General features: G+C 40.8%; 1 protein-coding gene across 2 annotated transcripts in view; it reads right to left on the bottom strand.

The window, feature by feature from the left end:
* The window catches only part of POLR3B (RNA polymerase III subunit B), a 103,680-nt gene that overhangs the window by 31,912 nt on the left and 48,942 nt on the right, over nt 1–22,826 (bottom strand). For both annotated transcript variants that reach the window (XM_032416218.1, XM_032416219.1), the window contains 7 exons: nt 20,677–20,751; nt 19,841–19,939; nt 15,461–15,588; nt 7,178–7,387; nt 4,687–4,845; nt 2,471–2,588; nt 719–861 (listed from right to left, as the gene is read on the bottom strand). In XM_032416218.1, the coding sequence (XP_032272109.1) occupies nt 719–861; nt 2,471–2,588; nt 4,687–4,845; nt 7,178–7,387; nt 15,461–15,588; nt 19,841–19,939; nt 20,677–20,751 (932 nt within the window). The remainder of the gene's footprint in view (nt 1–718; nt 862–2,470; nt 2,589–4,686; nt 4,846–7,177; nt 7,388–15,460; nt 15,589–19,840; nt 19,940–20,676; nt 20,752–22,826) is intronic.

The raw sequence follows: 22,826 nt of genomic DNA, 5'->3' as shown, positions 1-22,826 counted from the left end.
ACCCCGGGGCCAACGTTCCACTCGGAAACGTGACGGATATACACTAAAAGGGACCCTCCTGAAAATGAGTTGATCAGTGACACAGTGCTGTTTCTTGAGGGAAAAAAAAAACAAGACAAGACAAAGCCACGAATGCACGAGAACTCATTGGCAACCACCAGGGAGGAGTGGGGCTCGCCGGCGGGATCAGGTGGAGAAACCCATCCGGGCGAGGGACCGCTGGGCAGCGGGCAGGGCGCTGCGTGGGCGACACGAGACCTGGGCTGAGATACAGCTCCAGCGGTGCCTCAGCCTGGCTGCCTGACCCCTGGGGTCTGCACTTCCTCACGGCCCTGTACAGGGCCCGGAGGCGCCTTCTCGTGCTGACATCCCACGGTACTACGGCCCAACAGTACTGCAAATAGGCACCTTCCATAAAACATACGTGTTGCTATTAATGTTTTCAAACAGCTACCTGTACTTTAGTAGATACATAATCTAGAATGGACTCGTAATTATAATCTGGGGGACGGGGAGCAGTTGCAAAAGAAGGAAATAAATGGCAAAGAGAAGCAATCCTGTGGTACATTTTTTCAATGCCATTAAAATATAAACAGGTTAACCTAAGAGATAAAACAAGCATAATTTTAATACCAATGTAGTATTACATTTCTCATGTACATGGCTAATAAATACTGTTTTCAGTTTTATAAACAAGTTGAGGAATGACACAATTTACCTTTTTGCCCATGACGGCTGCTGAATTTGTCTCCAATCTCTGGACGCCTGGTCTGTCTCAGCAGCATTTTGATCAGAAAAGCATCTTCAGCATTTGAAGAGATCATCACTTTTTCAATATATGAATCCGTTGCCCCTTTGTAGCTAATATTAAGAGGAAGTCACCAAAAAGTTTTCAAACTGCCCTTTGTGAACCTATCGCTCACAGGCCGTATTTTATTTAATATCAACCACAGAATGTTCTGACACTGCCATTCTGGACTCTGAAACGTGCCTTTTGTTTTTCAACATTAAATTCAAAGGTTACAATTTCCCTTTTACAGTCCTAGTCTGGAATGGCTAACATTAACTAAACACTTATTATGAGGCAGGCATAAGGCAGTGTAACCCACACCACACGTATTATTCACACGCGGCTACTCCCTTATTGCAAACAAGGAAATGGGATGCTTGGAGAGCGAGAGTGGCAGCTTGGAAGGATCACAGAGCCCCAAGGAAGGTTTCATTTTCTTTTTAGGATAAGAAATATGTGAGCACACTTTCTAACCTTGTTTTGCAGGATTGGGTGCAAGGGTCCTGACCCCTCCCCTAAGTAGAGGGCCCACTTTCTCCCCTGCGCTCCCACTCCATAGACAAATCCATGGCACCCAGTCAGTTCAAAGCCTGACTGCCACTTGTAGCTGTGTGACTTTGGTAAATTACTTAACCTCTCTGTTTCTGTGTCTTTCAAACAAGGCCATTAAGACAGCCTGGTTCGGGGGGTGGCGGTAAGAACAAATGAGCTAACACGTGTAAAATGCCCAGAACAGTAACTGGTACAGTGAATGTTCTCAACTAAGCCACGATGATCATGATATGCCCCATACTTATTTCTTTGTGTAGGCCTTTGCTAACTAGATGCGGCTCCTTGCAGGCAAGGCTCGTGGTTTCTTTCGGCTCCCTGTGTCCGGTACAAGAGGCACCGTGGCCCAGAGCAGACCTCAGCTGGGTGTCGAATGGATCTGCTGGGCTGCCCTCCACTGTCCCGGAATCCAGCTCTCCTAGGTCACGCCCTGGCCCACCTCATGAACTGAATTAACTCATGTTCCTGGGCTAGATTAAGTATCTTGTTACTTCTTTTAGTTTTGTTTTTATGTCACAGTGTGGCTGCTCATCTCACGAAGTCTCGTATTTCACTTCATTTGAGAGCCCAAGGGCAGCTGGAGATTAATAAGCACAACTCTTTCATTGTTCAGACGAAAAAACTGAGCCCAAGAGTTTGAGTGCTTCATCCATGTAAGGTAACCCACGACACAACCAGTACTAAACCCAGCTGTCATCCACTATGGTGTTGATGCCGCAACTGTGGCCAGTGCAGTTTTATTGATTTATTTAACACAAATCTGATCGTTATCACCCTCTACCGAATGAATTCCTGAATACTGCACAACCTCGTCCCAGCAGGGTACAGTGGTCCTCCAAACCTCCAAACCCAGGTGCTCTTCTGCTCATGGGGCCTTCACCTCACTGTTCCCTCTACCTGGAACCCCTGCCTATGTGGCCCCCAACTCAAACCCAGGGGGGAAGGCCTACACGATTCCACAGCAGAGTTTTTTCTTCCAATCCATGCTGTCTTCACATGACAACTATTACTACCCCAAACTGTAATTTCTACTCTCTAACCCTTCAAGAGGTAACCTCTAATTTCCCCTAGCCCATCTCTCTCTCTTTTTTTAATCTTCCTGTGTATTTCCGAGGCCCAACCAATACATACGTGATGGGCACATCCTTGTACTGTGGTTGCTGCGGCACATTACTTCCTTCCAGAGGAATCTGAGTTACTGTAGGCATGGACTTATTTACCAGCACTTGTTTGTTTTCTACCTTCTCACCTAAGAAAAAGAGAAGGGAATTATAGCCCAATTGTTATCATCACTGCAGAATACAAGCATTACTGGGGCATACAATTATGTGATTAGATTGGTCCATGAAATGCACACAAGGAAGGAAAAAGCCGATACAGTGTGAGCTATAGTTCAATGGGACTCGTCTATAATTGTGCCAGCCCATCTGAAAAATCAGATTAGTGCAGAGTATAAAAAAATCAAGAAACTGATTTAGGGGACCATACTAACAATAGAAACTTCAGGTCAATAAGTGGCAATTTATTTTTTAAAGATTTTATTTATTCATTTATTTTAGAGAGAGAGCGCACATGCACATACAAGTGCGGGGAAGGGCGGGGGGGGGGGGGGGGAGAATCTCGAGCAGACTCCGCGCTGAGCACAGAGCCTGACACGGGCTTGATCTCACGACCCTGAGATCATGACCTGAGCCAAAACCAAGAGTCAGACACTCAACCGACTGAGCCACCAGGTGCCCCAGTAAGTGGCAGTTTTATGGATCTCTTATGGAGTATTAGAACGAGTCTGGGCCACTTACTTTTATTAATAGTTATTTCAACCAATATTAAGTCACTGCCAACTTAACTTGGACAATGAGGAAGTCAAAACATTTCTTTGATTTTCTTGCTATTCTCACCTGTCTTTGCATCTTTTCCTGGTAAGCTCAAGGCCAACTGTCATAGCACTATCTTCCCAGACACATAACCCAGGTTAAGAGTGAGAGAAATTCTGCAAGAAACAAATGCAGCAGGGTGGAGAGGAAGCTGTGCACCACGTGGGTTGTGGGCACCCCAGCAGATGCAGCGCTCACCATCCGTGCACCATCCTGACAAGTCACGTGGATCTCCCCTCCCGGTGTCCTCCCCAACACAGCCCCTCTCTCCACCTCCCTGCCACTCCCATCACCTGCTCTGCTGCCAGAACTCTCCATTGGTCTCACCTGCTTTGGCCCCTTTCTACTCTTTTCTCCACACTGTGATCAGAATGATCATGTCAAAATGGGTATCTGATCGTAATGAAAATAGTAGCATGGCTGCAAGGCCTTGTGTCTGGGCCCTGCCCCTTCCTCTCTTTCTCTCTCTAGATTCACGTTTAGCACCCTCCCCTGTACTCTCCCCATGAGCCACACTCCCACTGGCCTCCTTTGGGAAGTTTTGACTATCAAGTCCTGCAGCTTAATAGTTACACAAGCCCTTCCCACTGCTCAGAACACACTCCCCTCCCCTATTCACTAGGTAACTCCACTCATCCTCCAGATCTCAGCTCACTTCCTTAGGGAAGGTGACCCCGAGCTTCCTGCCTAGGTCAGATCCTCTTGCTATCAAATGTCCTCATAGCTCTTTATAGGATTCCTTAACCTGGTTGTGATTGGACATAGGTTTACATGTGATCCTTTGGTCAATGTTAGTCTCCTCCACTGGCCTATAAGACTCATAAGGGCAGCTGTTATGGGCTGCGTCAGCAAAATTCATTACAAGTTTGTAATTATAATGGAGTCACACTTTTTAGGGGAAGAAGATTCTAATAAAGTCAGTCTAAGCTAAATGCACAAATGATGACATGCCAGTGTAAATGTAGGGACACGGCCTTATTCTAAATAATTCCTTAAAGTGGCTCTTCTGCGATTCAAAATTTTAGGTAGAAAAGTATAACTAGAATGGATTATTACTATGTAGAAATATATGTACAGAAAAACAGACTGGAAGGGAAATTCATCAAAAAGGACCACACTGGGGTGCCTGGGTGGCTCAGTCGGTTGAGCATCTGAGTCTTGATTTCAGCTCAGGTCATGATCTCAGGGTCACGGGATCGAGCCTGTGTCGGGCTCCATGCTCAGTGGGGAGTCTGCTTGAGATGCTTTCCCTCTCCCTCTGCTCCTCCCCCTGCTTGCGTGCTCTCTCTCTAAAATTTAAAAAAACAAACAAAAAAAAAACACCTTAAAAAAAATGACCACACTGAGTTAGGAAGGTGATTTTGTAAGGTATCCTTTTTCTTCTCTGTTTACCAAATATTCAGAAATATTGCTGAGTAACTTTCATATTTCAAAAAGTATACATATAAACTGTTTTTTTAAAAAGGCCCTTACCTGGAGAACAAATACCATCCGCATCTAAAATTTCGTGTCGCCAGATGGGTTTCCTTGTGGCAGCGTCCAACATCGGCCCCATCACTTTATCAAAGGTCTGATTGGTATAGCGTTTCAATGTACATTTAGCATTTTTATATACAAGACAACGCCCAAAGCCTAAAATGAAACCCAAATCGGGATCAGAACCACCAATAGGACTATGAGAAAACACGGATTTGTGTCAGTCAACACTTGCACCCCCAAACATGTTCTACATTTGGATAATCGGGGATGGGCCGAATAACGATCTGATAATCTGAAGAACTGGCTCAGGGCTCCCCCCCCACCCCCCACCGTCCATATAAACGCTGGCGTCTCTACAACCATGTGTCAGCATGGAATATACCCTGCCATGTTGGAGGAAGGCGAGAGAAATCAGAGTGTCACTGTGATTCTTTCGGAGAACAGAGCCACAGAATGCAGGAACTGGAAAGGGCCCCAGGGACCACCTGGCTTACCCCCTCTATCTACAGGTGCTACGAATGCTACAAAATGAGGTCCAGGGAAGTGATGTGGCCAAGATCACCCAGCAAGTTGGTGGCACAGTTGAAACATGCCAAGTCCACCCATCAGCCACGATTCTTCCTACACATTCTTCTGGTGCATCACTTCTGCTAACCTTCTCTGAAAAGTTTTCCTGTTTCTAATTTTGGCATTCAGAGGAAGTCCCAAACAAGGAAACAAAAGATTATTTTTTCTCCACAGAGGAGACAGAATGAAAAGCAGCTGCAATCAAATGATTTTAAGGGGAGAAATCGTTTGCCTGTGCCCTAAAGATCAGAGTTTATTCTGATTATATTTTTAGATCACATTTGTCTAGTGGATGAGGGAAAAGTCCTGAGACCAACTAACAAGCTAAATAAACATTATGAAAGATCAGCAAAATGAACAGAAGGAAACCTTTAGATGGAGCAAAAACTTCCAGCACTGAATCCCACAAGAAGATTCATCAGTTATAGAGTTGCCCAGAAGAGCTGTCAACCCTTCAGCACTAAATACCACTTCCCAAGATTCTGTGACTGCATGTCTTTCTTTTTTCCTTTTTCTCTCTTTGGCCAAGCAGTTATTCTAAGCTGGATTCTCTCTAATCTCCCCAGGATATACTGAGCCATGTCAGAGTTCGCTGCAATAGGAAAATGTCTCGGGAATAAACCCCAGCTATTACTGATGAGATAAATGCATGGTTGTAAAATCCTTCACTTACGGTTCTCCACCAAAGGCAGAACTCGTACAAGAAATCTAAGAATGTGAGTTTAGAAAATCAGGAAAAAGATTTCTAAATAAAATCTTGGTGGTCTAATGTAATTTTTAAAATACGAAGGTGACAGAGTAAGACAAAATAACCAATTTCTACATCTAGGTGTGGCTCCTAGTCAATTGCATATGACCATAATAAAGTCTGAGCCCAAAGCCAGCTGCTTTGGAAACGTTACATGATCTTGAAATTCTGTACAATGGCCATTAACTGCAGCGTGCTGGAGCGCAGGGAGAATCTGGACTGCCTGAAATCAAGAAGTGTTTTCCCCTAAGTGTAAATGGACATTGTATTTACAGGTGATAGCTGAAAAGCTGGAGGACGGTAAACTCAGATCATTAAACTGTGTTGTGCAGTTTCTGACAGATATCACAAAGTCTTCAGATTTCCACGTAAACGTTACCAGTTAATCAGAAAGGAAAACATCTAGTTTTAAAGCATGGCTGTTGTCATTTGGAGGAAAAAAAGAGGCATAAATTAAGTGCAGCCAACATTAATGCCAAAGACACATGTCTAGGAGTACTATTATGGCTGCCTAGCAACTACAAAGAGTGAAGGGGAAGGCAGAGTGGGCATGCCAGGGAGGAAAAAGAGAAACAGAGATTATGAAGAGAGGAGTCAGGCTTCAGGTCAGGTGACGGGTCCAAACCATGAAGTGGTGACTTGCAAAAGTAAACTGTCAAAAAACGGACAAAGGGTTGCGTAAAAACTCTAAGCGTTTGTGTGAGTTTTTAACTTTCGGCATTCTGCTAACAAAAAGGTATGAACATTACGGGGTTGAGACATACAATTTTTAAAAATCCCCTTTAACACAGAAATACTGCTACTGCCTTCTCAGTCTGTTGCTGAATATGTAACTAGCCAGATTCAAAGACCATATTTCATTTATTAGAATTCCTGCTAGGAGATAAATTCTTGCATGTTTTCTGTTGAGGAACTGTCTCACGTCACCAATAAACTAAAATAACAACAACAAAAAAACATTTAGTAATTCATTTAATAAATTACCTCTACGTAACATTCATAAAAAACGTCAACGCCAAAACCTAACCGCCTCCTGTTTGTATGTTATAAAATTCGAATCCCTTGAAACCAACGTTAGCATTCTGACACCAGGTGATTTTTAGCTGATTGTCCTTGTACCTAATTCTGCACGGAGTGCCCATGGTGTCAGAGGTCTGAAAACCCACTTACCCCTGTCCAAGGAGGCCTTGTTTAAAATGAGGGCATCTTCAATATCATAGCCGCTGTAACTCATCACGGCAACCGTTGCATTCTGTCCAGCGGGCAGTTTCTCAAATTCTATCAACTCAATGGTCTTTGTTTTAACCATGGGTTTTTGTGGGTAGGCTAGCAGATACATGAGAGTATCGATTCTGTTCCGCTGGTTGTATCCAATGGTACCTTCGTTGATATTGGAGAAAGCAAAATGCAACATTCTATCATGTCAAATAATTAGGTAGCCACGACTACAGAGATGGAAAAAAAAAAAAAACCCACATTATTTTCACTAATTAACATGAAGAAAACCTTCAGGTTAAACATTTCAAAAGCAATACTCTCACCGTGCCTACCAACATTTAAAAGCATTTTTTTCTCGGTAATGTTAAAAGTTCTATAAAGAAGAAAAATCACACCCAAGGTATTCTAACCTAAGTAACTTCAACCTACTGGATTTATACAATTGACCCCGTTTTAGGAATTACCAATCTTCCCTGGTTAATTTCACAGGTAAGCCAACAATTCTGTACTCAGTTCTACTATGTTGCGGACCCATTTCCAGCTGTTACGGGAAGGTAATTAGAAACCACGCCCAGTGCTGACAGGCAAGGAGCTTTTAGAGCAGGACAAACAGATACATTCCATAAAAAGAAATCAACCATTACAAAAGTTCTAAATAAAAAAGAAAGCAGGAGAAAAGGAAGGATAAGAAAGGAAGGAAGGAAAAGGAGGAAAGTGAAAGCAGAGGAGTAGATTTACTCATCTGCTTAACTTTTCATTTACAAAGTAGTTATTAAACACCTACTCTGTGCCCAACACCAGAGATAAAATGGGGAAAGGCACAGTCCTTTCCCGTAAGGAATCCAGGGTCCTGTTCAATCTGGTATAGGCTTTTAGGTCCTTAGCAATCAGGCTTTCCACCTCTTTGCACCTTGGAAGGCTGTTACCATCAACTGGAAGTGAAATCAGAATGTTATCCTTTCTCCCTTTTCCCCAAAGGGATTCACTAGGGTTCACAGACTTGCACCAAAAAAAGGGTTTCACTCTCCTGGTCTTGTGAATACAATACACTCTCCTACTCAGAGACCTTAGAATGCGGACTCATGTTTGCCCTACTACTAAACTTATGTGTGGGCTATTGAACCTCTTTAACTTCTCCCAGGTATCTCTTCTTTTCCCTTGAGTGGCTGAGAAGGTAGCCTTTAGTCTCTTTTTCTCTTGCACATGCTTCCATAGTGATACATCCTCAACACCCACACACCCCAAGATGCCTTAGTGTTGTTTGATGGAGTTAAGCTCTAAGATGAGCAGATACCCAAACTCAATATTTATTTCCTTCACCTCTCATATTCATGTCATGAAATCAATGGTGATTTCAATTCGGGAATGCAAATAACCTATTCAGGCAGCAAAAATGATATGGTACTCCTTGACAATTACTATTGAAAGAAAAAATGAAATCTGTAGGGTATGAACACCTAATACAGTGGGGGGGCCCACTACAGATGCTCAATAAATGTCAGTAAATAAAACTGAATTGCATTATACTTTTTATGACAGTATATGTTTGTACTTAAATCTCAGCAAATTTATCATGAACTTTTTCTTGAGTTTACACTATAATATACTGCCAATTAATTTATGTTATTTTGGTGCCAACTAATAAACTGGGCAGGACCACCTGGTAACAGATCACTTACTGTTTTAGAAATAAAATCACCGTTGCCTGGATCGTGGTAAAGTTCACTGACAGTAAGTTTGTCCTTCTATATGAAATCATTTAAAATTTATGTCGAGATTTTATCTCCAATTGTATACTTCACCCAGCTTGAGACAAGGGTTCAGGCAATGTCCCACCAGGCTGCCAAACACGGCTTCTGAAACCTGAGACAAGCATTATTATGCAGCAGGGAAGCATTCATGGCTGCACCTCTGAACAATGGTGAAAGAGACTGGATCCCGCTATAAATTGTGCTACCAGGCCCAGAACGCAATTCTCGGGCATCACAACTGACCTGACCACTGAATGGATGAACAACAAAATGGTTCAGCAAATGTTTGGTGCTTATGATCTCATTAGAAATTTTCTTCAAAGACTTTTTAAAGAACTTGTAGGAGTACACATGGATACAGGTTTTTAGCTGTCTTGACAGGTGTGTTGGTGAAAACATGATTTATAAGCGATGACTTCTCTATTACAAAACTTCAAAATGCTATCACACCCCATATTTTTATAAAAATCCTGAATGACTATTTTGCCAATAAGCAAGCTTTTTTTGAGAAAATGTCATGAGGAAATTAAAAGACTAGTCTGGGTGAAGCGCGTGCTCAAACTAGGATGCCTCTTACTATTTTCAGCTTCCTTAAAAAGGGCATTGCACATACGTAATAACTAACGCGATGAGAGTATCTGTAAGCAGGGTTCTCCCTCCACTGTCTAATTTTGCTCTAACTGCAGTCTTCAGTGTTATAACTACTGACTCATTTCCTTACTACCCGGGACATGATCTTTCTTACAAAATCATATTTTCTTGATCATAACTTTCTTAAAAAGCCACAGGATGGCACAGCAAGGTATGTCCACGTAGGTTAAAAGAGAGAGGAATTTTTTAATTTTAAGGTAGGATGAAAAAAGGTTAGTAAGCATACATACAGCTTAGGGATAGCTTAGGAAATGTATACTGAAAAAAGAAGACGAAGTTTTATGCATTTAACTCTTCTTTCTGTCTTCCTTTGCCCAATTTTTTTAAAATTTAATAACATTATTAAATACAATAAACTTCACCCATTTAAAGTGTACGTATTGATGAGCTCTGACAGATTCCTTCCTTCATAAAACCACCACCACAATCAAGATCCAGAACATTTCCGACACTCCCAAAAGATCCCTCTCTCTGTTCCTGACCCCAGGCAACCACAGCTCTGTTTATCGTTACAGTTTGCATTTTCTAGAATTTTATATAAATGGAACCCTGCAGTATGGACTATTGTGCCACTTTTTTGTGGTTGTGCCATAACGCTTCTGAGATCCATCCAGGTGGTTGTATCGTAGTTCATTCTTTGCTGTTGCCGAGAACTATTGCACCACGTTTATACGGTTTACCCATTCACCTGCTGATGGATATTTGAATTGTTTCGTTTGGGGCACTTGTGAATAAAGCTGCTATGAACATTCACTCATAAGACTGTGTGTGTTCACTTCTCTTGGGTAAATACACAGGATTGGAATTTCTGGGTGGTTTGGTAAGGGTACGGTTGACCTAAAAAACTGCTTAAGAATTTTCCAAAGTGGTATACCTTTTACGTTTGTGCCAGCAGTGAACGTGCTTTTTAGCTGCTCCATCTCCTCACTGACAGTATGTCCACCTTTTCCATTTTAGTTGTTCTTATCGAGCAGGTGGTGGTATCTCAGTTTTAATTTACATTTACCTGACTAGTAACATTGAACAGAGTTTCTTGAGCTTACTGGTCATTCTTACTACTCTTTGTGAAGTGTCTGGTTTTGATTTTTGCCGTCTTTAAACAGAGTAGTCTTATCATGGAAGAGTTCTTTATATGTACCAGACTCAAATCCTTTATCAGATGTATATATTGCCAATACTTGCTCCCATTCTGTGGATTAAGGTCTTTCATATTCTTAATAGTGTCCTTCGAAGGGTATAAGTTTAATTTTGAGAAAGTCTAAATTATTAATTTTTTTTTCCTTTTTCATAGCCTGTGCTTTTTGAGTCCTAAGAAATCTTACTTAGGTCACTCAAGGTCATGAAGACTTTTGCCTATGTTTCTTTCTACACATTTTATGGGTTTAGCTCTTACATTCTGAGTATGATTCATTTTGTGTTAGTTTTTTGTATGGTTAGGAGGTAGGAGTTGATGCTCATTTCTATACAGATACACACACATACATTTTATTTTGTTGAAGAGATTTTCCTTTCCCCTGGAAATGTCCTGACACACTCATTGAAAATTTAATGCCCACAGAAATGTGGGTCTATTTCTGGATTCCTGATTCTGTTCCACTGATCTACATATCTACTCTTATGTCAGTATCATACTGTCTTCGTTACAGTCTTTATAGTAAATCTTAAAATCAAGTTGTATTAAGCTTTCCAACTTAGTTCTTTTCAAAGATTCTTTTCAAAAATATGCACCTGATTTCTTAACAACTTTAACGTGCCCAGAGATGATTAATTTGTTGTTGAAACATTAAGTACTTTACTGAACCTATTGAACTAACACTCTGCTAGGCACCAAGGACACAGTAATAAATAACATAGACCTAGTCCTGTCCTCAAAGTGCTTATATTCTACAGTCTAGCAGGGAAGGCACGTGATTTTTAGCTGCTCCACATCCTCACTGACACTTAGTAGGTCTTGATCCACAGTGAGGGAGAAAAAGTGAGGAAAAAAGTTAGTTTCCCTTGAGAAGAATTTTAAGTTTTATAGATAGTCACATTATGCCTTGCACAGAAGACAGAATGTAACCTTTTTTAAGTTACTCAACCAAAGTGGGATTCCATCTCCTTGTCAGAAACAAAAAAGGTACGTATTCTATGACAGGGTTATTGTGATGATTAAAAGAAATGTGTATAAATCATTTGAGCAGTCAATAAGTGGCAACATTAACAATACTATTAACGACATTAGTAGTAACAAACACACCCCTTGGCCCTGCACTATATATAACCCATTCTGCCCCCAAATCAAACCCTACATACTGAACTACAGTGTAATTTTATCTCCATAAATATTCATTATTAACTTTCTAGTCTCAGGAAATGTCATATCATCTTACATCTGAAATAGCTACAATGATTTTAATTTTTTTTTTTTGAACCAACAGTGAAATTCTAAAATATAATTGCCAGGGATAATTTGGCCAACACATCTTTTCATTTTGTATCTACCAAAAGGATAAAGAATAAATCTTCTAAAAAAAAAAAATTCAAACAGAAAGTTGAATGAAATGGAAGATGTAGAATGAAACAAAATTTTATGAGGATCTTTGTATATTATGTGTTTTTAAGATCTCAAAATCTTCTAGGCTATTTCCAGAACATCCCATCCTATTATAAAGTAGGGAATACAAGAGAAGGAACTACCTGCTTTGGAACAGAATCTATTGAAAACAAAAACAGGAACAGAAGCTGTATTAGGTCCTGAGCTTAAAAAAACAAAGTCCCAGCAATCTGGAGGTGAAGGCGGGTTGGGAAGAGGCCGTGGCTAGGGGAGGTATGTGATACATATTCATTAACTGAGCTGATAGTGACTGAAAGATCCTTTTAACCAGGAGAAAGTGTTCCACTAGAGGACTGCCAACTAATAAAATGGACAGGATATGAAAGCATGACTCATGCGGACTTGGCGTCTGGTGCCAGGGAGCACATACAATACAGCTCCAATACACAGCTTTTACTCGCAGTGCTGAGTGACCTGGAGACCTAGCCATTTCCATCCACGTCTACCTGGCTTCTTGCTCTGGACCTGGTCACAACACAGCTGTACCCATCGAAGGTTAGGTGTTTCTCAGTAGCACAGTAAGACAGAACGCAGAAACCTGCACTTTATTAATCAGATTTAAGAAACACCTCTGCTGGTGTTTCATGTTTACTAAAGTGCACTCTCTCTTATGAAAGGTGAGGCTTTCAGTCTCTGTGCTTTGCGCTCATCTTGGTCTCCTTTGTAGGGATAGAAAAACGACTTTCTCTCATTTCGTCACTCTTGACTGGGGGCGGACGGTTGGTCGTGAAAAGTAGAGAGCAAATCTTCCAGGCTGGCAAGAATGTGTAGCGCTTTAATTCTGGGCTACTGTCTTCCACTTTCCAAATGGACTAATGGATGAACAGCAACTAAAATATTACTTCTGGCCATTCATACAGAATCTCTGAGAGGTAAATAGTCTTCAGCAATGGCTCATACTTAAAATGGGATAGCGTGCCTTTTAGTTACCAGCTGCCAAGACTGCAAGGAATTAAAACGACTCAGAGAAGTCCAACTCAAAGTGCTAGGTCTGCTTTACAGACCTGGGTTTCGGCTGTGGGTTTTCTCCCTCTGCCGGCCTTGTTCCTTTTGTGATTTTTCATACAGACCTCGCTCGGTACTTCTGCGGCTATTTGAGTGTCCAAAGAGAAACGTGGTCATGTAATGTGCCAACTTTGAATGTACTTTTATCTCGATGCTTTTCTTTCCAGTCAGGTGTTTTATAATAACAAACAGTAACAAAGCCTTTTTTTTATTACTTAAGATATTCAGTGGCTTTTGTCTTCCTAGCGTCAGCAGTAACGTCAGAGGATTGTATCCAAGGAGCTAAATGTGCAGGACCCAGGGTCAGAGCAGCTGAATACACCAACCTCAGAAAACACAGACAATGAATTGCAAATGACACTCAAAACAAAACGAGAAAAAAAACCTTCACACAGAAAACTACAAAAGAACTCTACAGACACTGAATTGGCTTTCTGTACACACTGATCCTGCTTAACTGTGTGTGGTAACTAACCAAACGTTTCAGATACTCATGGTCACAAAATAAAGGCTTTTTTTTGTAGGCAGAGGAATTATAAAAATAAAAATATTATTTCTTTCCTTCAAGTCACTTATTTAAAAAAAAAAAAAAAAAAAGAAGATTCACCAAGTGGAGATAGATTCGTAGCCCTTTCTGTTTTAATCTTCAAACACAACCAAAGAGTGGCATTAGCGATGAAGTGATTAGTCTTCCGTTAATTCTGCTGAAGGTTCTACACAAAAGGTGTATTGTTTCAGCCAGGATTCACATCATGAAACAAAATGGTTTGGTAAACCCAATAGAAGTGATAGTCCTTTCATGACACATAGGATTCAGTACTGTATATTTCAACTTGTTAGCAAGTCACAAGCACACGCGGGAAATCAGCCCACACTGCTGCTGAGGATGAATGGGAAAGGCGAAATTGATGAGCCACTGTTTAGATTTTCCCACTGGGAATTATTCTGAACTGTCCAGGCATTACATCATTCAGGTAAATGGTTGCAGGACATGTTTTGCCAACCAAAAGGGCAATATAAAAACTCAAAAAGAAATTGTCAAGCTATGGTCAATTACAGCTGATTGCTGGTAACGGAGAAGCTAAATGCATTCTGGATGTTACCCAAAGGCAATTCAAAAACCTTTTGGTTTCTTCAGGAAGCTCCCTGTAGCATACTTTAAACCAGAAATGACAAGTCATACTGATATCATAGACATATATGAAAATAAATTAAACTTACTAGGACTTAAATGATTTTTAAAAACATTTCAAAAAAAGTTTATAAGCAAAACTTTTTTTTGGGGGGGGGGGTTGGTATCCTCTCTGTATCACCTTCCAGATAAAACCCAAACTCCTTAATCTATGGCACCTCTCCAGTACACACTATTCCTATATTATGTTAAACAGCCAGACCAAAGCACCAAGATCCCCATGCAATGCTTGCTTCTATTTCCACGCCTGTGAAAAATACTCAGGGACTTTCAAGACTCAGTTCAGTTCTATTCTTCAGAAACAACCTACTCTCTAACCTCAAGTGACCTCTCTGCTCTCCTTCCCTAAGATTCTAGCTGTTGGTCCACGACAGCATTTATCAAACACATTCAGTTACGGTTGTACTTGTTGGGCTCTCCCACTAGACTGTGAACTCCTTGAGGACAGGGCTCTTTCTCTCCCCTCCATTTTCAGGGGCCAGCCCACCATCTGGTCTATCCGTGATGCTCAGCAAGTGCTAGAGATGGATAAAAGCTAAAAGAGAAGGAAGGAAGGAAAAGGAATTCGGAAACTGGTTGACATGTTTCAGAAGCTACAGGAGCAACTGCAAGGATGTGATGTGTTCAATGACTGTCACCCAGACCGTTAAGATCACCTTCTAATACACACTGTGCATCTGCAGCTCTATTCCTTTTCCCGCTCTTCCCTCAAACTTGTGTTTTTCTGCGCTTTCTTCCATTTCTCCTGGTTCACAATTTACACTTTATAGAGCTTTTCTCTTTCTATTTACCCCCTCATCATTCTGTGACATTTATTATATATCCCCTTGTTTGGTCAAAGAAATAAATTCAGAGAGGTTTTCTCTATTTTTGTTGACCCTGTAGACATGGCAGGGGCACCCGCAAGCCCTCTGAGGTCGGTAACACTCAGGTACCAGCAATGCCTGACTTAGCCAAACATTCAATACTAGTGAAGTAAGAATAAAGATTGAAGTCTTTTATCCAAGAATTCAGAACCAAGTTCAAGAAGGAAATCTTACCCATGGCTTGTTTCCCCATGGCACACTGATACGTGTTTCTTGGGGACTGGTTATGATGAGGGTATGGGATGAGGCCAGCACAAACACCAAGAAGAGTGAAGGGCTCAATCTCCAAGTGGGTGGTGTCTCTGTGAAGTCAATTAAGAACAGACATCTTAGACACCAAGGACCAGAATAAATCCCTCTCAAAGGTAGTAAAAAAATATTACAACCAAGGTCCCCAAAGGATGTAAATAAAATACATATTTTTATATAAATTTATATAAAAATTTATATAAAATATATGCAATTTATATAAAACCTCAAGAACAATAAAACTTGATGCTAGTAAAACTGATAAAAAAACATACTTAAATAAAATATAGTAAAACAAATTGTTTCCTTCAGTGATAGAAACTTACTACTTATAGAAATACAAGAGAAGGGATAGTATAGAATGCCCAGGTAAAAAAAATAAAACATTATTACATACTAACAACAATAACTAATACTTATAAAGAAATTACCGGGCTATATCCAAATGCAGTACTGATGGATGAGTGGGCTGCTTTTTCCTCACTTTTCCAGCTTGTATCAATGACAAAGTTGCATTACCATTTTAGAGAAGAATATATCCCATTTAAGAATAGTTACCATAGACCTAAGGGGACCAATACCATAGCCACCAGCTAAATGCGGCTGTTCAGCACTCTTCACTTAGATTAGCATGCTTGAGGAACTGCATTTTTAATTTTACTTAATTACATTTTAAAACTCAAATAACTCAGTTGTTATTCAAAACCTTTATGTTTGTAACAACTTACACTTGTGAATCTACTTTTTCAACTGTAAATGTTATGATCAGATCAGGTATTTCCAGCAAACATTTAGCCTCCAAACTGAGATGTGCTTTGAAGCCGTATAGGGAAAAAAAAAAAACTCAATTATTTTTATATTGATTGCATAATGACATGACAATATTTTAGATAGAGTGGGTTAAATAAAATTATTAAGATTAACTTCATCTGGTTCTTTTTTCTTTTTTCAGTTGGCTACTGGGAAACTTAGATATATGGGTTTGCATGGTATTTTTCTTGGACAGCTCAGCTATAGGAACTGGATATAAAGTAAGACTTTATCTAGTAGGTGTTAGAATCTTGGCTGCTTCTGTAATATATTTTTGTAAAAATCCCTGTTTTGGCTAACTGATACAGCAACTCAGGTATTTTAAAAGGAAAGGGAAGCCAGACTGTTTCTGGATCTTGCTGGAAGTAACAGACATTACATGCAGGGTCTGTGGACTCTGTTGACCCTTTATTCCTTCCTCAAGTACTTGTGAGGCACAGCTTCAGTAATTTCAATGGTTTACAGTACCCGTGAAGACAAGTGATTTCCAAGATAACCCAACCCATTGAGGAAAATTAGTTGCAATACACATGGCAAAAGATCTCCCACTAATCCACTGGGCTTTTTTTTTTTTTCTTCAATACACACGTGAATTATGTCCCTAGTTTGGTTAAAGAGGATGCTTTCCATGCAGCTCTTGGTTTGAAGAACATAGTTTTGACCTCATGACCTAGCAGAACCCCAACTCTCTCAGACATGTTAACTCTTTGTCAGCAGAGAGGGAAAGGGCCCTAGGTTTTTTTTTTTTTTTTTTTTTCTTAAGAGAAACAGCTTATGGTGACATTTTATGTCCTAGAGTAAAACAGATTTTTAAATGTACTGTTTTGTTTAAATGTTGGCCAATTTGACAATATGGGCCAATTTCCCCATGTAAATAAAAACTACTTTTCAGATGTACAGATTGAAGCAAGCTGAAAAATGAAGAAAGTACAGACCTAAGTTTCTTCTTTTTTTGTAACAAAAATATATAGAAGATCATGTTATCTAATAATTATTCAAAGTCTAAATGCTCTGGATTTTGATTTTTATGAAACAAAAAGGGATACTATTATTCAAAATTATAACCACCATAATCTTTTGTCCTGCAGGAAATAGAAGACTTTCTATTCAATGTGTATAAGGGCCTTAAATTTAGCTCAAATTAAGACTCAGTAACCTGTTGTTTCCAACAGTGGAAAAATTGGAAAACACCCTAAATATTCATCAACAGGTTAAATCAACTATGTGTAGTCAGACAATGTAATATAAAGAAATTAAAGTAATATATTTATATAAACATACAAGCATACACTAATATAGAAAAGTGCCTAGAATGATAAAGTTGATAATGATGCTAAGTTTAAAAATGAAGATAATTTAAATATGTTGCCTTGAGATCACATATGTATGTTTATATTCACTTAGAAAAAAATCTAAAAGAGTATACATTAAACCACCGGCAATGATTATATCTGGAGGCTGGAGTTTGATGGGATAGGGAAAGAAGGGGATTAATTCTTTTTACTTCATACATGTCTACGCTGAAAAAAAATGTCACAAGTATGAATCACAGAATACCAAATTTTTCCTATTTTTAAAATAAGCTGAATTGATATATGGGTCAGCTTGGTGACTGGGTGCTACTGATACTAACTAATGGTTGCATTCCTATATTACAGTGAACAAGACAGAGAAAAATCCCTGCTTTTGTGAAGCTTCTAGTGGAGAAATAATACACAGATAAATCAATAAAAGACATTTTATAGATTTTATTGTAAGGTAATAAGCCCTAGAAAAATAAAGCAGTGAAGAGGGGTGCCCAGAGGAGGGTTATCTATTCTTTTTTTTTTTTTTAAAGATTTTATTTATTTATTTGACAGAGAGAGACACAGCGAGAGAGGGAACACAAGCAGGGGGAGTGGGAGAAGGAGAAGTAGGCTTCCCGCGGAGCAGGGAGCCCGATGCAGGGCTCGATCCCAGGACCCTGGAATCATGACCTGAGCCGAAGGCAGACGCTTAACGAATGAGCCACCCAGGCGCCCCAAGAGGAGGGGTATCTATTCTAAATGGGGTCATCAGGAAGAGGCACTGAGAAGGTGACAACTGAGGAAGACCTGGAGGAGGTGAAGGAGTGGGTGATGACGGAGGTGAGTGTCCCAGGCGAGCGAACAGCCAGTGCAAAGGAGGTGAGTGTCCCAAGCGAGTGAACAGCCAGTGCAAAGGAGGGGAGTGTCCCAGGTGAGCGAAAAGCCAGGGCAAAGGTGCTGAGGCAGAAGCAGGCCTGAGACGTGAGGAAGAGGCCAGTGTGGTTAAGGAGAGTGAGGGAGGAGAGGAGGATGATGCTGCAGGCACCAGGAGGGGTGGGCGGATCGTGCAGGACCTTCAGGCCTCTGTAAGGACTTCCAGGGGAGAGGGAAAGCCCCTGGGGGTTTGAGAAGAGAAGGGAAAAGACCACTTTCACCTATGAAGAATAGACTGTACAGGAACAAGGGCAAAAGAGTCAGGAGCCTTTTGCAAGTCCCCAGGCAAGCTATGGCAGCAGCCTGGACTAGGGTGGTAGGTGGAGGTGGGGAAAGAGATCAGACCCCAGGTATACCCTGAGAGTCTACATGATAGGCTAAGGGACCAGCTGTGTGTGTACAGGAGGAGAGGCGTCAAATCTGAGACAGGTTTCTGGCTGAGAAACAAGGACGGATTGCTATTCACAGGGTTACTACTTAAGTGGTCACCTTTGTATTCACTCAATCTTCAAATCAGGAGTATAAAAATAGCACTTTGAGAGAGTCCCACCTTTAAGGAATAAAGATTTTGACTGAAAAGCATTGTTTACTAAATTATAATAAGACAGCAATGAAGCAGTACATTTCATCTGGTAGCAGGAAACAGAAAAGTGCTTTCTTGATTCAAGACCTAAATAGTTATCAGATGGTAGTATTAAGCTCCTTAATTATTTCACAATAAAAGTACAAAAATTCCAATTTCAGGTAAGCAGTACCACCAGCCACACGCATCAGACAGAAAGTTATATAAATGTCTTCTAATGTATTCCAAATAGAACAGATGCTTCTAAAAATATTACTATTCTTGAAACATCATGAGCATATTACCATTTCTTATTTATATTGCACGTAAGTTCAGAGACATCCTTATAACATAGAATATATGGAATTCCTATATCAACAAGAATTCAGATGTCCTCCTCTCTAGAAGAGAGAAATACATCTTTACATAGTCTGATCCATTAGTTCAATTTTGACAGTAATCAAATATGAGAACCAGAAAAGCAATTCCTTTCAAAAAATATACACTAAGTGTAACATGAATAGAAAAGATAATGAAGTCTAAATATTGTTAGTAGTTTTGTGATAATCCTACACTGGGATAAATGATGGGTTATGTTTATTATAGGACAGTATACTCCTAACAGCTCCTACTAAGAGGCAACACAAGAGATGAAATGAAAAGGTGATTTAATCAGAACAGGTTTTAATCATGGTTGTTATGGATCCTACTTACTTATTAATTGTATGTTCATAGAGTGCGATGTTACAGTCATTTTCTTCATTCACATCTAAATATTCAACCAGACTCTCATGTAAGAAATCTTCAAAATTCCTGGGAAAATATTGGTGAAATGTACATTACTAATAAGCATTTTACTGCAGTGTTTTACATATGATAATGGAAGATACTGGCTTTCATTTGCACCCAAAGAACCTTTCTCCCCACAAAGTATCAATACATGGGGTGCTTGAAACATGTTATTCTTGGATCACAGAGTGATCGCAAATCACTGAAATAAAAACATCTATGATACTCGTCAATCTGGTCCCCCCCCTTTCTTTGGAGAGAGAGAGAAAGTGTGAGCCGGGGCGGGGTGGGGAGGGCAGAGGGAGAGAGAGAATCTTAAGCAGGCTCCATGCCCAGCACAGAGCCCAATGCAGGGCTTGATCTCATAACCCTGAGATCATGACCCAAGCAGAAATCAAGAGTCGGATGCTTAACTGGCACCCTAATCTGGTCCCCACTTCTGAAAGTATCTTCTATGACTTTTAAGAGCCCCTATGATGAGAGGCCCAGTGTCCACATCAACATATCCCTTTGTTACTTCACAGTGCGCTCATTTACACCAACACTCTGTGATCCGCATTATACAAACCGGTAAGTATTTTACAAAGTCTGGGCAAGTTCACATAGAGAGGAGAGTCTGACACACTGGGTAGGGAGGAATTAAGAGACTAAAAATGAAAATATACTTTTCTTAAAAGCTCAGATCCAATAATGTCATTGCTGATTAAATCCTATATATGGCTCTCAAAGGAGACCGAGAAGTTTTGCTTTTGGCCATTTACCTGTACCCCTGAGCCAGCTCTTCCATATGCTTGTTTGTGACTGCAGGCTTCTGTTTCTTAACAATTATGTAGGGTCTGAAATAAAAAAAAAATAACAAATTCACAGCAGTTCAAAAGAAGAAGTCAGCAAGTAAGTTTACCATAGTGAAATGAGGGAAGCTGGGATGTGATCAAACCGATTCCTGGACTGCCTGAGGACCCCAGGTATTCTCTGCACGTGTGAGCGCGGAGGGGCCTAGCTGCTCTCTCACATACACATCCACAGGCACGCACACACCAGCGCACGCGTGTATGTGCCCACATGCACATATATGCACACACACGTATCCAAGTGTCTTAGGAAATACCTGGTTTTAAATGGAAAGGCCACACAAAAATGATACTCGGTAAGATCTAGAAACAAAATCTTTACTGTCTTATTTTTTAAAACGGGTGTTGTAAATGCATCATGCCAAAGGCATTTCATAGGATTTCACATAGGAATACGTGGTCTACGACCCAGGAAGCCAGCAGGCAGAGAACGGTTCCTGAGGAGAACAATGGCATCCTGCAGTGAAGGTCTGATGGACATCCGCTGTTTAGAGTGGCTTCTTTTTGGACAGACATGACTAGGCTACGCTGGCAGGTTACCTAAAGCTACACATTTCCAGAGAATAAAGCTTTTTTACGTTGTGATTTTGAGCGAGCTAATGGGTGTGAGGTAGAGAGAGCTTTTGGTCTCCCCACTCTGGTAGATTAACCTGTAACTGTCAGCGGTGATCCGCCGCTAAGGGCCTCGCCACCACGAGGAAACACCGACACAAAGGATGGCATGCAGCCCCGAAACGTCAAGGGCTGTTGCTATTTGGATAAGCAGCTCTTAGAGAGAGGAGCGAGCAACCACCAGACACTTGTGCGCTCTACCCTCAAGTCCAAATAACTATTTGAGGACTAATGAGCACTTTTAAACAGTTAAGAAGAAGAGCTGCACAATTACAAAAGGGAAACACAAGTTGCTGAAAAATGAACTGAGTGAACTTTTCGTGGAAATCCACATTACCTCGAAATCCTGGCTTCTTCTGGGGAGGGAGGCAGAGAGCACTGCTACCTCGTTCAAGGGCCGAGAGACTCACAAACGAGGACAAGGACAGACGCAGGAGAGGGGGCAGTCACACTCAGCTACCTCACTCCCCCTCTACTTACTCAATAAACTACCTGCTCGTCCTGCTGGATCTACGTCAGGCCATTACAAAACGACTTCTAAAAAAGAATTCACTTCTTTTAGACTATTCCATAATATACTGAATGTAATTAAAAAGAGAAAAATCCCCAAAAAGAGTAACCTAAGAAAATGTTACTGTTTTCCCCGCCCCTGACTGATTATGTTAACAGCTATAAATAAGCACCTAATACGTGCCGGGCACCTACAAGGCACTTTCCACACCTTCTAACAGTTAGTTCTCAGGACAACCCTATGGAGGTATTGTTATCATTTACAATTTTTCAGCCATGGAAAGTAATAAAGTCAGAGCCACACTAGTCAGTGAGTGGCAAGGCAGGGATCAAACAGAGGTACGTCATCACCTAGAGTTCCTCGGTTGTAAAGAACAGAAACCAATTCTGGTTAATTTAAGCAAAAATGGAATTTACTAATAAAAAATTAAAAAAAAAATTTTTTAAAGGAATTTACTGAAAGCATAAGAATTTACTAGAAGGATAAGAATCCATAAACAACAACAACAAAAAAGGTAAAATGCCCAGCCTCACAAAGGATCCCCAGGATCCAGAAGGGGAGGAGTAACGGGCAGTCTCTTGCATGTGTTGCTGTCAGGATGAATCAGTTCCAACCACTTCTTCCTTGAGTTATTCTATTTGGGATTCAAATTCTCTGAGGAGAGAATGTGACTGGCCTAGCTAGGGTCATGGGTCTGACCTTTGGCTGAGCACGAGAGGGCACCTGACTGTCCCAAGAAGACTGCTAATGGGGAGGGGCAGTTCCCAAAGGAAAGTGAGGAGGCTAACTGGAAGGAGAAGCTGGATGCTGGACAGACAAGCGCAGTCCGCTCTCAGCTCTGACAGACTTCCAAGCCCCAGCTCCTCCCACCACTCCAACCATAGCTAGCTCACCAACCTGGGCCCTAGCCCTATCTGAGGCCCACAAAGAACGGCCA

The sequence above is a fragment of the Phoca vitulina genome, unplaced genomic scaffold, assembly GCF_004348235.1.
Source record: "Phoca vitulina isolate PV1807 unplaced genomic scaffold, GSC_HSeal_1.0 scaffold19, whole genome shotgun sequence".
In the NCBI taxonomy this organism is placed as follows: Eukaryota; Metazoa; Chordata; class Mammalia; order Carnivora; family Phocidae; genus Phoca; species Phoca vitulina.
Note: the sequence above shows the minus strand (reverse complement) of the source record. Positions and strands in the feature narration are given on the sequence as shown.